This window comes from Falco rusticolus, chromosome 9, assembly GCF_015220075.1.
Source record: "Falco rusticolus isolate bFalRus1 chromosome 9, bFalRus1.pri, whole genome shotgun sequence".
Lineage (NCBI taxonomy): Eukaryota > Metazoa > Chordata > Aves > Falconiformes > Falconidae > Falco > Falco rusticolus.
The window spans coordinates 52,595,713-52,608,230 of NC_051195.1; the positions used below are offsets into that span (position 1 = coordinate 52,595,713).

Sequence of the window (12,518 nt, forward strand, 5' to 3'; positions counted from 1 at the left end):
GGCGCTCGCCGGGGGAAGGAGCGCCGCTGACCCGGGGTGCGTGTCCGGCCGGCTGCCTCCGCACGGGGGACACTGCGGCTTGAACGGTGTCGCTTAGGGGTTGCGAAAACCTCTTGGCTGCGCTCTCCGGGACTTGAAAAGAGAGATGAAATGAACGTGTGAAACAGGACGGCAATTACTTTATGGTATTGTAATTAACAAAATAATTATAATAAAACCAAAGTGATCGAGAATCTGTGTTCTGAGCAGGAGAAGGCACTTTCCGCGCAGCTCAGGCTGTTTCTAGAGTAGGAAATGGACTGTGAAGGTGGCAGAGTGCTTGGCCGGGAAGGGTTTGACACTGAGATGATCTCTGAACTTGTGAAAATACAGGCAGAGCTCGTTGTGTTACGCAGAGCATTAGAAGATCAGTCCTGGGCAAATTAAAACTGAGCTAAAGAGCTGTGCCAGGAAAGGAGGGAGGATTGGTCACAGGCTTGGAGGATAAGTAGGGACTATCGCTGTCAGTACCATCACCTTGGTTGTTACGGCTCCCAGCAGCAGCAGCCGGCTGGCACATCCCCTGTTACAGGTGTGCTTGCGTGCTGAAAACAAACAGTGGTACCACGTCTAATAACTTCAGTCCACTTACAGATCTTGTGGTAGAAATCTTGTCATCCAAAGTAAGTGTATTTTGTGTTCCTGAAGTTGTCAGCTTTTAAAGGAAAAGCAGCATAATGAAAATTAAAGTAACATGTAGATGTCTGGTATTTAAACACAGCGGTGACAATGACTTCGTTCATCAGTCAGATATTATAAATGGGAAGGCTCATGTAAGCCTCTTCCAACTTCAGATTTTACTATGAACTCTAAAGACTTCAACTATGAAACATGATTTGAGTAAGCAATTTCCATGGTACTATATAAAGATCATTCTGATGATCCACATACATTGGCTTTATATTTTCTCTTGGGTGGTTTTCTTACTCCTTCTCTGTACTACTCTTTTTTTTTTTTTCTAGATAGCAGTGAAAGCTCAGAATTTAGTGAGGAGCTGCCATCAGGGCTTGAAAGGTGAGTTAGTCTTCATGTGCACTCACTGAGCACTTTACAGACTTAGCTAAGAAATTCACAAATTATCCCTAACACAGGTAAGCCTTAAATCAGTAGTTATTTTTATCAAATTACTGATCAGTAGGAAAAAATGGCAAACATTTTGAAACAAAGCAGTGTAAATTTACTGTGCTTTTTCTTTCTGTGGACCTAAAAAGATTGGGAACTATCTCTGTCATGCTTACCAAACCGTAACTGTTGAAGTCTCAGACTAGAATTTCCCTCATCAGATATTTGCATTCACAAACAGGGGTCGTTTATATGCCACGCTGGGGCCTAACTGGAGGGTACCGATCCGGAATTCTCCTAGGAGTCGAAGCTGTGTCTACAGGTACAGTTCAGGGTCTGCCTTGCTCAGTGTATGGTGCTAAACCTCCATTTAGGTCTCTGCACTTTCCTAGCATAACGCCTTTTGTGTCCAGAAGTATCCTTGTACGGCGGTATCAGCTGGTGGGAGTCTTCCCCTCCTGCTTGTAAAAATTACTGTTCGTGCTAAAGCAGGGGTGTGGCCCACTCAGATGAAACTCAGTTTAGCTATTGATTTAACAAACTATATCTGGTTTTCCACATTGCAGAACACTAGCGCTTCCTTCCGGGTTTTAGGACATTACAGAAGCAGGTTTGTCACAAAGGCCACCTTTGCCTTCTATGGCAAATAATGATACCAGAAGTATACCTTCCTGACCCTTTCTCACAATTTATTTCCAGATTTGCAGGACAGCTACCCATAACGTCTGTTTGTGTCACAGAGCTATAGCGGTAGTGGGAAGTGGAGAAGTATATACAAACCGTAAAGAAAATAGGGCCCTGAAAACAGTATTCTGCAAATACTGAGATTTAGTTGGAGTTTAAATCCAGTCAGTTTTTATTACATATAAATTAGTTTGCTTCAGGTAGTGTAGAAATGTTGATATAATGAGCTAGTAACATCTGATAGCAGCATGAGTTAGAAGTTAGACAGGAACAAAACTACATACATTATAAATAAGTAAAGAAATAAATATTGGAACAGTATTTCAGCTATTATACCTGCTTCTGGAAGATACTCCCTTAACATGTCCACGGTAGATTTGTTTCAAAAGTGTATACAAGCTAGAAATATAAAATGTAAGAAGATAACGTGAAAAACCTATTACATCTACAAAGAAGAATTATTCCTTAAAATACATTTCTTGTGTTAATCCACCATCAAGTAAATCTAATGCTTGTGTTCATTCTTCCTTTTCTGGAATCTTCTACTACTTCTGTCAGAAAACTAGAGTTGGCAACAATACACATTAGCACAGATAAGGCAATTCCATGTAATCCAAGGGGATGCACCTGCCAACTTGGAGTGCTGTTCTTGCACAGGTGGTGTGGCTGTGTATGTCACTTTAACCAGCTTGTGTTTGTATGACACCGTCATACTTGTTCATAGACAGAATAGTGAGTCGTAGATCATACAGATGTCCTTTTCCTTGTATTCATTATTAGACATGATTTAGTTGGCTCTGGGAGATTACATTGGCCTTTACAGGAATATCAGGGCTGTGGTCACGTGGCCATGAAGAGAGCAGATAATTCTAATATATCATTACTTACCAGTCAGTCTTTGGTTGCTATGTTATTAATGGCTGTTTACATTTCAAACTTAGCCTGTATATGGGTTCTTTCAGTTGTAGCACCTTTTCACTGTTGTATGTGGGAAGCTCTATGTTCGTCCTGGGAAAGGAAAAAATATTTTAATTGCTGTGCAGTAAATTATTTGACGTTGTTACAAAGTTTTCTCAACTTCTTTCCATTTAGCCAAGGTAGTTTCTTACATTATTTTTTGATAGCTAAAGTTTATAATAAGATAAAATTACATTTGTGGGAGTTCTTAGTGCCAAAATTTTAAGCTGTCAGTTTCCAGAAATCCAGATCATTTCTGTAATTTAACCAAAATAAAACAGAAAATTGCTTGTTTTCCCTTTGACTTTGAGCCTCAAAATGTGTTGTGTTTTGGTTTATTTTTACATGTCTCAGCCCCTGGAATGGAACCTTTTGTTGATTTGCTATTTTTCAAGGATCCTGGTTCCTATTTGCTGTGCAGGTCTGGAAAAATACATATACATATACATATACAGTCAAGTGTCAGATGATACAAGGGAACGCAGGAAAAATGTATTTGGAGCTAAATTATATTGCTCGCTTCTTGTCCTTATTTTTCTGTTCAAATACAGCAATGTTTTGTCTTTCCAGCCCAACAGGGGCCTGCAGCTGCACATTAGGTAGTTCCACAGGAGTCATTACCATGGAAGGGCCATTAAGAAGAAAAACATTGCTCAAAGAGGGCAAGAAACCTACTGTAAGTGATTCTAATTCTTCCTGTAATTCTAATTCAGTAGTGGCTCTTCTGATTTGCAGGATTAGATCAAACCTGCAGCTTTACACCATGCAAAGCAATATTCCTTGTTATTATCAATTTTAAAATTATTTTCTGTTCAGAGTTTTAACTGTTCTAACAAGTTTGTAACTTTTGTATGTCATTTGATCTACAGCAGTTTTGCTTCTCCCTGCATTTGCAAGTAATGACTCTAGATTGTGACAGCAGAGCAAGAGTAAAGCAGCTCTGTAAATCAGTATGCATTTCTGTGAGGGCAGCAATTTTAGTATTGTGGTGAAATGGGAAGGCTGCAGGGCATCCACCCATAGCATAAAGGTCACAGTAATTCATACTTAACCTAAATTCACAGGTTTCACGTGGTTCCAGTCCTATGCATTTGGTAATTTTTTGTTTTCTGAAGAGTTACTATTTTTTATGTGCAACCCTACTGTTCAGTGCTAAAAGATCTAAGAATTGCAGAGATGTCCTCTCAGTAAATGTTACCGATCAAGCGTGAAGTCTAAGATCTGTCCAGCAGAAGGCAGCACACTATGTTGCTGTGAAGCAATCAGTCCTGATATTTTCATGAGATACACGAGATGGATTGTATTCACAGCCATCCATCCAAATTTAGGTAGCCAGGCTGATTTATACCAGGAGATACTCCTTACCTAACTCTCCCTTGCTTCTGAAATTAACTTCGGTAGCTGTTGGACTTGTTTGTGAATAGATTTTTGAACTGTCAGAGATAAGCAAAGTTTTTCCTAATTTTTTTTCCTTTCTGATTCAGCTCTCCTCATGGACTAGATACTGGGTTATGCTTTCAGGATCAACTCTTCTGTACTTTGGAGCAAAATCTTTAAGAGGCACCGAAAGAAAACATGTAAGCTTTGAATTTATTCTATAAACAAAAATTGTGTATGTGTAAGCAGATCTGGAAGGGTGTTCAAAGTGTGCTTGCTGTTCCAGGCTAAGCCATATGCCTGTACAACTTTTATAATCAAAAGTCGATTCCTACTACAGTCTCAGCTGTGACTGACTTGTCTGTCTCTTCCAGTATAAATCTACACCTGGTAAAAAAGTCTCCATTGTGGGCTGGATGGTGGCACTGCCTGACGACCCTGAGCATCCTGATATTTTCCAGCTAAATAACCCTGACAAAGGTAGATGTTGCAGGATGGACATTGTCTGCATTATATTTCTGTGACAGGAGGTAGATTAATCTCTGTTAATGAGTTTGTAGATTATAGAACTTGCAGCGGCACTCATTTAAAAGACTGAAGAGGAAGATTTTCGATGTAGTATTTTCAAGGGAGGGTACAAATGAACACACTTCTACAATATGTCGTAGTGCTTCTGTGCTGCCTACAGAGGTATTGCTGTATCTTGACGGTTACTGGTAAGTTTTGCAGAAACTGCCGAACCAGTATGAGATTGTGGCATGTCCATGTGTGCACATACCCTGATCTCCAGGTTTCTGAATAGCTTTCTTAAAGTTGGTCCATGTCACTTACACTGAGACCAATTAAAATATTACAAAAATCCTTCAAACATCCCTTGATTAAACTTCAAAAACTTCAAAAGATCAGAAAGCCACCAGAGTTATTTTGCACTTTGAGTAGTTACATGAAGTTTTTTGAGGCTTCCTTCACTTTTCACATTTTCAGCTTTGGTGCTGGACATGCGTTTGCATCTACTGTGCAAAGTGCATCTCTTGGGTGTTGACTAAAATGCACAAAGATTGCAAGAAACAATTTACAAAATAACGGGTCACAGAGGGAACTTGCAATAGGCCGTTGAAGAAAACTGAGTTCACAAATACCAAAAAATGTTCATATGAAGTTTGGCAGTAACCACAACTCCTAACTGTGGTTAGGAGTAAAAGAAATTCAGGCTGTAGTTTGGCCTCTCTGCCTGCACACCCCTCGTAGTTTCACAGGCCACGTATGTTCCCATACTGCCTTCGCCCAAGGACTGCTGGATAACATGCTTCACATGGTCTCTATTATATGAGCAATGTCCTGTTTGACCATTTGAGGTGCAGATTAACAGCTTACTTCAGGATTTTGGCTTCTGCACAGAAATTAGAATCCCTTGAAACTACATGTCTGTCTGCAAATTTAGAGCTTTTGATTTTATTTTTGCAGGCAATGTTTACAAGTTCCAGACCGGTTCAAGGTTTCATGCAATATTGTGGCATAAGCATTTGGATGATGCATGCAAAAGCAACAAGCCTCAGGTAAGGCTGTGAAACTTAACTTCTACCCACTTTATTATATTTTCCAGAAAATCCTTACTAGAAAAGATAACTCTTTTCAATCTGTGTGCACACATATCCTGTGGGGACAGATGTAACTTCTCATTTTGTACATTGATCAAGCTTTCCAATAGGAGAAATAAAAAATACTTAAAGCTACAGAATTCCCACCAAATCAGGTTTTGTGCAGATTTAGGTTTGGTTCCCTTAACAGCATATAACCTTTGCACTCACTGCCTCAAGTGAGGTAACCCCATCTCTACTTCAGAAGGGGCTTTCTCATGGATAAAGAAAGCAAACATGCTAACATTTCCTCGGATGACTGGAGGAATCTGTAAGTGCCACTGAAGAGTGTCCTATAAAAAAAGTGTCCTTTACATAGCAGTCTCATTCTTCTCTTGAGGAAAAGGTTCATTCTTAAAAGGATTTCCAGAGGTTAAATTAATAGGATGCTCATCCATATAGGACCTAAAACAGGATGCAGCTTGAGAATCTTCTTTACACACACATCCCCCACCCCCCACTGCATACTGATGACATCTTAGAATACTTTGGCTGGGTTTGGTCCATGAATAGGAAAATCATTTGAGTCTTTATCTTTCCTGTCATTTATGGGGTTAGCACTTTTTCACGTCTGTTGGGGACCGATTCCACTCGTCACATTGGATAATAAATTATTAGCCTTTGGTAACCTTGCAGTTTCCCAATGCCATAATAGGCTCAGGAGCATTATGCTGCTGGATAATTGAAATTCTCTTCCAGGTACCTGCTAATCTAATGTCATTCGAATAATTTGCTCTCCTACCTGGTGCGACTTCAAGTGCCAAACTGAAGAAACAAGCTATTGTTCTCTGAGGAGGAAGAGGAGAATGTTTTTTCTGACATGAGCCAGCCACAAATATTTCAGCACTTTCCTACGTAACTTGAAAGTGATTCTGACACAGCTTTTAAAAGCAGAAAGTGAATGTTGTCCTTAGGACCAGATGTAGTCTCATGCCCTGAGTGAAAGCAGAAGGTTAAATGGACAGAAGATTAATACTGACTCCTGCAGGATTCCAGAGCCCTCAACCTTTTGTGGTCAGAGACTGCCAGGAACTGATGTTTGACCACAAACTGAGCATCATATCTTCTGCCTATTCTTTTTTAAACGGTTCTTTTTACTGTTAAGCTGCTTTGTGTGACTGAAGAATATTTGGCCCATGTTGGGTTTCAGTTCTTTCTAATGCACAGAATGATTGACAGTGTTAACTTGCTGCAAAGTGTCAACTAGAATAGAAAATTGTGGAACAACATTTTTATAATCTAAGTGCACTGAGTTGCTTGGCGAAGTGGCTGCCTCAGATTTTGTATCAAATCTCTGGACAATTCTGCTGTTCACATTTGAGCTATTTGGGAAAAATGTATTTTGGCACAGGACAGTTGGTTTTCTTTTTGCTCAGTTGTTACTCAGGAATGGCCTGACAATGGATTTAAGGCTGTTTAAATTTGTTTTGTGCTAAAGGTCATCTTTCATTCTCTTTACCAGTGGCATAGTTGCTTACAAGTTTGGTTTTTAATTCAGTCTGAATGTTGTTCATCTTAAATCCCCCGGTACATGGAAGCAGGTAATCGGGTATTACGTATCACGTGCCCTGGCTCCTCAGGGTGATTCTGTATTGTTGTTTCTGTTCTGTCTGCGGGTGACTCGGCTCCACTCAACTCCAGTACATGACACAACTTATGACATACAGTGCCGGCACATGGTGCTGCTATTGTGAGATGATGGTGGCAATGAGAGCTAGGGAAGACTGTCTGACAGTGGAGCCAGTACAAAGAATCTTCCACACCAGTGTCCAGAAAACAACAACAACAAAAAAGAATGTAACTAAGCCTTCTCCTCTGAAAGAACTCTCTCCACATCCATAGCTGTGTCCCTGCTGTGCCCTAGTGCCCCTGTGGTTGGGGTTTTTTTTCTGTTGCCATGCTAAGTTTGGCACTTTTTCTGTTTGAAACTCTTTTGCCGTAAGGCATCAGTATTCAGAACTCATCCAAAAGCTTCTTCTGAGTTTCCTAAGATTGCACAGAGGATAAATTTGCAAGCCAGCCTTTAGGTGACAAACTATGAGAAAAATGGAAGTCAGTTTAATTGAACAAAGCCTGTATTAGAACAAGCTGCCTGGCATTAGGAGTATTTATTCTGTGGACTTACATGATTTTTTAATTTTTGATACTGAAACTTCTCTTATGACAACAAAAAAAATACTCATATTGTTAAATGTAGGTAATCTGTAACCTTTGTGTTATTTAAAGTGTTCATGTTACAAACCTGAGAATGAAGCCTAATACATACCAGCTTTTCAAGAAAACCGGTTCCTGACAGCAAATGCATTTAGATCCTGGGACATGTGAAAGTGTTTGTAAAGTTGAGAAAACTTCTTTGATAGCTCGGGAGTTCTGTGAAAAGAGTGTAATGCAAAATACATTTATACCTTTTTTTCTCCTTTTTTGCTAAGGTAAGACAGCTTTGAACTAGGAAAAATATCAGTATCTGGGAGGGCAGAGCATGCAGTGCCATTAGAGACAATGAATGAAGTAAAATCCTGTCACCAGTAAATTACTTCAGACTGTTAGAATATGATACAATTTGAATTATTCTGTACCTGTGGACTTTTGTGGTTAATTAGGAGATTATTTATGAAGATGCAAGTGTTGCGTGGACTGCCATTTTAATGAATATGCCACCTGTGACCATGCGTATTGTGTGTTATTAGCATTTGAAGGGTTTGAACCACATGCAGAATGGTGACCAAAATGATGACACGCTAAGCGAAACCGAACTGTTGAAGTCAAGAGGTTTTTTTAAAGCTTATTACTTTATTAGCAGCCCTTTCTCCTTAAAAGGGATTCACCTGATCTGTCTTAACTATAAGCTAAAATTGAAACGGAATATTTATTGGCATGAAATGTACGTATATTAGAGGCATGTAACTACTTACTCATTTCTCATGTGATGTAGTGGAAGTGAACACTAATGAGGACTCATGACATTTTTTCCAGCATCTTGCAATTGAGATAAAGTAATGGATGTTGTAACAACTTTGGGCTACGTTTAACAAGCCTCCCTCGGAAAGAACAGTAATTGCTGACTGGTTCAGTGGTGACAGAATGAGCCTGTACGTACTCAGAATTTAATGGCTTTTAGAGTTTAAGGGTCTCATATATGTTACTGTATGGACAAGATGTAGAGTGTTCTAGCCTTCAAAAATATACTTTTACTCAAAATTGCAAGCCACAGAGTCTATTGGAGAAGTTACAAAAGGGTCAGTTTTCACTTGCTTGAAAAACGGATTCCCAACTAGAAAGGAAGTGTCTTTGCCAGAAACCATGATGAGCCCCAGAACAATGTGGCATGAATGAAAGGCAATGTCATTTGTCACTGTCAGAGGATTAATCTGTGCAGAAATTAAACCCTTCAATCCTACTCAATCCTCAACATAGCGAATAATAGTTTTACACAATAGTCAGGTGAACATCTTTTCAGCATAGCACAGTTGTGAAATGGCTGCACTATGTAAAAAAAATCAGAATTACAGCAGTGTAAGAATATTACTAAAATATCTTAAACCAATTTTAAATGAGTTTAAGTATTAAACAGTTTGTAGCTGCTGATTTGGGGTTTCATACTGTCATTTGGTACCATTTGCTTGTCATCTGGTACTCTCAAGGTGAATTGAAAGCTGCTGTTGAAATGCAACATATTGCATATCAGTACTGATTAATACAGCATTTTTACAAAAGTATCACAAACCATACAAGTTCTCATCCATCAAAGAGAATAACTGCAATAGTTGTGTAAAAATAAACATTATCTTGAAAGTACTACTTTCAGAGTTGTGAAGATATAAAACGTATGTAGGCAATTTTATAAATTTATTAATGTGCAATTTTCATGTAATTCAGTGCCAAAATGCATGTTTTTTTTCCAAATAGCACTAAAATGAGGCAAAGAAGGTAGTTTTCAAATTGCAACTTATTTGTCACATTATAATGTAAATCAATCTCAACATTTTGGTTTGTTTTGTGTGAAAACTGTTGCACTATTTTTGGCTGTATTTTCCAGCAGTCCACTGCATGCCATTTGTGTAAGGATTCTTTCTATAATTCTTGTGAACTGTCTCACCCATAATAACCCTGGTGTTGGAATCTAGGTTTTTGGCAAAGTATTTTGTTACCTCAGTCTTGTATCGAGTTGCTGTATTTTTCAGTTTGTTACATTGATAATGATTGTTTCACTAATTAAATACTTTAATGTAAAAAAAAAAAGTTTGTTTACTTCAACAGCAATTGCATTTGGTTGTAAATTTAAAAATGTGCAGAGTATGTATACTGTTAACAATAAAATATTCTGAAAAAGAATAGTAGAGGTATAGAAGGAACATTTTAGCTCAAAGGCAGCAAGCATGTTTTATTTGTGAATGAATGGTAATACAGTTGAACAGACTTTATTGCACAATGTTTAGCCATTTAATAGTATAAATACAACAGAATCCAAATTTCTAACAGAAAATTGAAAAACCTCCAAACCTGCAGTTCTTTCAAGTGGGATTTGGAAAGTCCAAAGAAGTAGAGATGAACCTATCCTATTGTTTTCCTAAGAAATGCAGTTTATTGCTGCCAAACTTGCATGTTGACTTGAGTAACAAGGTGAATTCTTTGCACTTAGAATTAAACTTTATTTACACACTTGGATTCCCAGCTCCACCCACTGAAATCAATAGGAAAAAAACCACTTCATCCACTAATAAAATGATCTGCCCTTCGTTACACAGTATATCAGTGTAGGTGTGTATAATAATATCTTCTGTTATTAAAATCCAAAATTTTCTTTCTGATTTCAGTAATGAAATCAAGGTTCACTGAGAACCTTGAAACACTGAGCACAGCTGACAAGGGATAGCCTAGCAATCAGAGGTCCAGCAGAACTTTCTCTTGGAAACGATCATGGAAATATTGACGGGTGCCCATCATCTTTGATAATTTCTCCTCTGTATGTATCATTTTTCTCTTGATCTCCATGTGTAAGAAATCTGGAAAGGAAGGCAAGGGACTAGCGTGGATGAATCGAGATGAAGGCAAGAAGGAAGTGCACAGGCAGTGGAAGCAGGGACGAGTATGCTGGGAAGAGTATAGGGATGTTGCCCAGTTGTGTAGTGATGGGGTCAGGAGGCCAAGGCATGGCTGGAGCTGGACTTGGCAGGGGACGCAAAAGAAGCTACACAGGTATGTCAGCCAGAAAAGGAAGGTCAAAGAAAGTGTACCCCTGCAATGAGCGTAACTGCCAAACCTGTAACAGCTGACAGGGAGAAGGCTGAAGTACTCAACAACTCTTCGGTCTCAGTCTTCACTGGCAAGCCCTCTTCCCACACCTCTCGAGTGGGTGGACCTCATGGCAGGGACTGGGGGGGCAAAGGCCTCTCCCACTGTAAGAGGAGTTCAAGACCACCTGAGGAACCTGAACATACGTAAGTTGGGATGTGATGAGGTACAACCCAGAGTCCTGAGGGAGTTGGCTGATGTAGTTGCCAGGCCACTCTTCATGGTATTTGAATAGTCATGGCAATCAGGTGAAGTCCCCAGAGACTGGAAAAAGGGAAACATTGCACCCATTTTAAAAAAGGGTAGAAAGGAGGACCCTGGGAACTAGCGACCTGTCAGCCTCGCCTCTGTGGCTGGGAAGATCATGGAACACGGCCTCCTGGAAGCTATGCTAGGCACATGGAGGACAGGGAGGTGATTTGGGGCAGGCAACACAGCTTCATCAAGAGAAAGTCTTGCCTTACCAACCTAGTGGCCTTCCATGATGGAGCGACTACATCAGTGGACAAGGTCAGAACTTACAGATGTCATCTTACCTGGATTTCTGTAAGGCCTTTGATACTGCCGCAACCCCCACCCCCCTGCCCAGCACCCTTCTCTCTAAATTGGAGAGGTGGATGTGATAGATGGACTATCCAGTAGATAAGGAATTGGCTGGATGGTCGCATCCAGAGAGTAGTGGTCAATGGCTCAATGTCCAGGTGGAGATCAGTGACGAATGGTGTCCCTCAGGGGTCTGTATTGAGACCAGTACTGTTTAATATCTTCATCAGTGACATTGGTGGGTTTGAGTGCACCCTCAGCAGATTTGCAGATGGCACCAAGCTGAGTGGTGCAGTTGACATGCCTGAGGGATGGGATGCCATTCAGAGGGACCTGGATGGGGTCAAAAAGCGGGGCCATGTGAGTCTCATGAGGTTCAACAAGGCCAAGTGCAAGGTCCTGTGCCTGGGCTGGGGCAACCCCTGGTATCAAAACAGGTTGGGGGCTGAGGGGACTGAGGGCAGCCTTGCTGGGAAGGACCTGGGGGTTCTGGTGGATGAAAAGCTGGACATGAGCCAGGAAGCCAGCCATATCCTGGGCTGCATCAAAAGAAGCGTGGTGAGTGTGCTGAGGGAGGGAATTCTTCCCCTTTACTCCACACTGGTGAGACCCCACCGGGAGTACTGCGTCCAGCTCTGGAGTCCTCCGTACAAGAAAGGTATGGATGTGTGGGAGCAGGTCCAGGGAAGGGTCACACGGTGATCAGAGGAATGGAATATCTCTCCTTTAAAGAAAGGCTGAGAGAGTCGGCGTTGTTCAGCCTAGAGAAGAGAAGGCTCCAGGAAGACCTTATAGTGGTCTTTCTTATAAGCCCCCTTAAGTATTGAAAGACAGAAACACGTTTTAGCAGGGCCTGTAGCGACAGGACAAGGGGCAATGGCTTTAAACTAAAAGAAGGTAGATTCAGAGTAGGCACAAGGAAGAAAT

At 40.5% G+C, this 12,518-nt stretch overlaps 1 protein-coding gene across 11 annotated transcripts in view; it reads left to right on the forward strand.

Moving 5' to 3' along the window:
- Positions 1-9,995, forward strand: part of RALGPS1 (Ral GEF with PH domain and SH3 binding motif 1) — a 120,123-nt gene extending 110,128 nt beyond the window's left edge. For all 11 annotated transcript variants that reach the window (XM_037400453.1, XM_037400452.1, XM_037400454.1 and 8 more), the window contains 7 exons: positions 1,002-1,053; positions 1,343-1,423; positions 3,313-3,418; positions 4,227-4,319; positions 4,494-4,599; positions 5,584-5,675; positions 6,456-9,995. In XM_037400453.1, coding sequence (XP_037256350.1) covers positions 1,002-1,053; positions 1,343-1,423; positions 3,313-3,418; positions 4,227-4,319; positions 4,494-4,599; positions 5,584-5,675; positions 6,456-6,485 — 560 coding nt within the window. In that variant the 3' untranslated portion in view covers positions 6,486-9,995. The remainder of the gene's footprint in view (positions 1-1,001; positions 1,054-1,342; positions 1,424-3,312; positions 3,419-4,226; positions 4,320-4,493; positions 4,600-5,583; positions 5,676-6,455) is intronic.
- Positions 9,996-12,518: the final 2,523 nt, after the last annotated feature.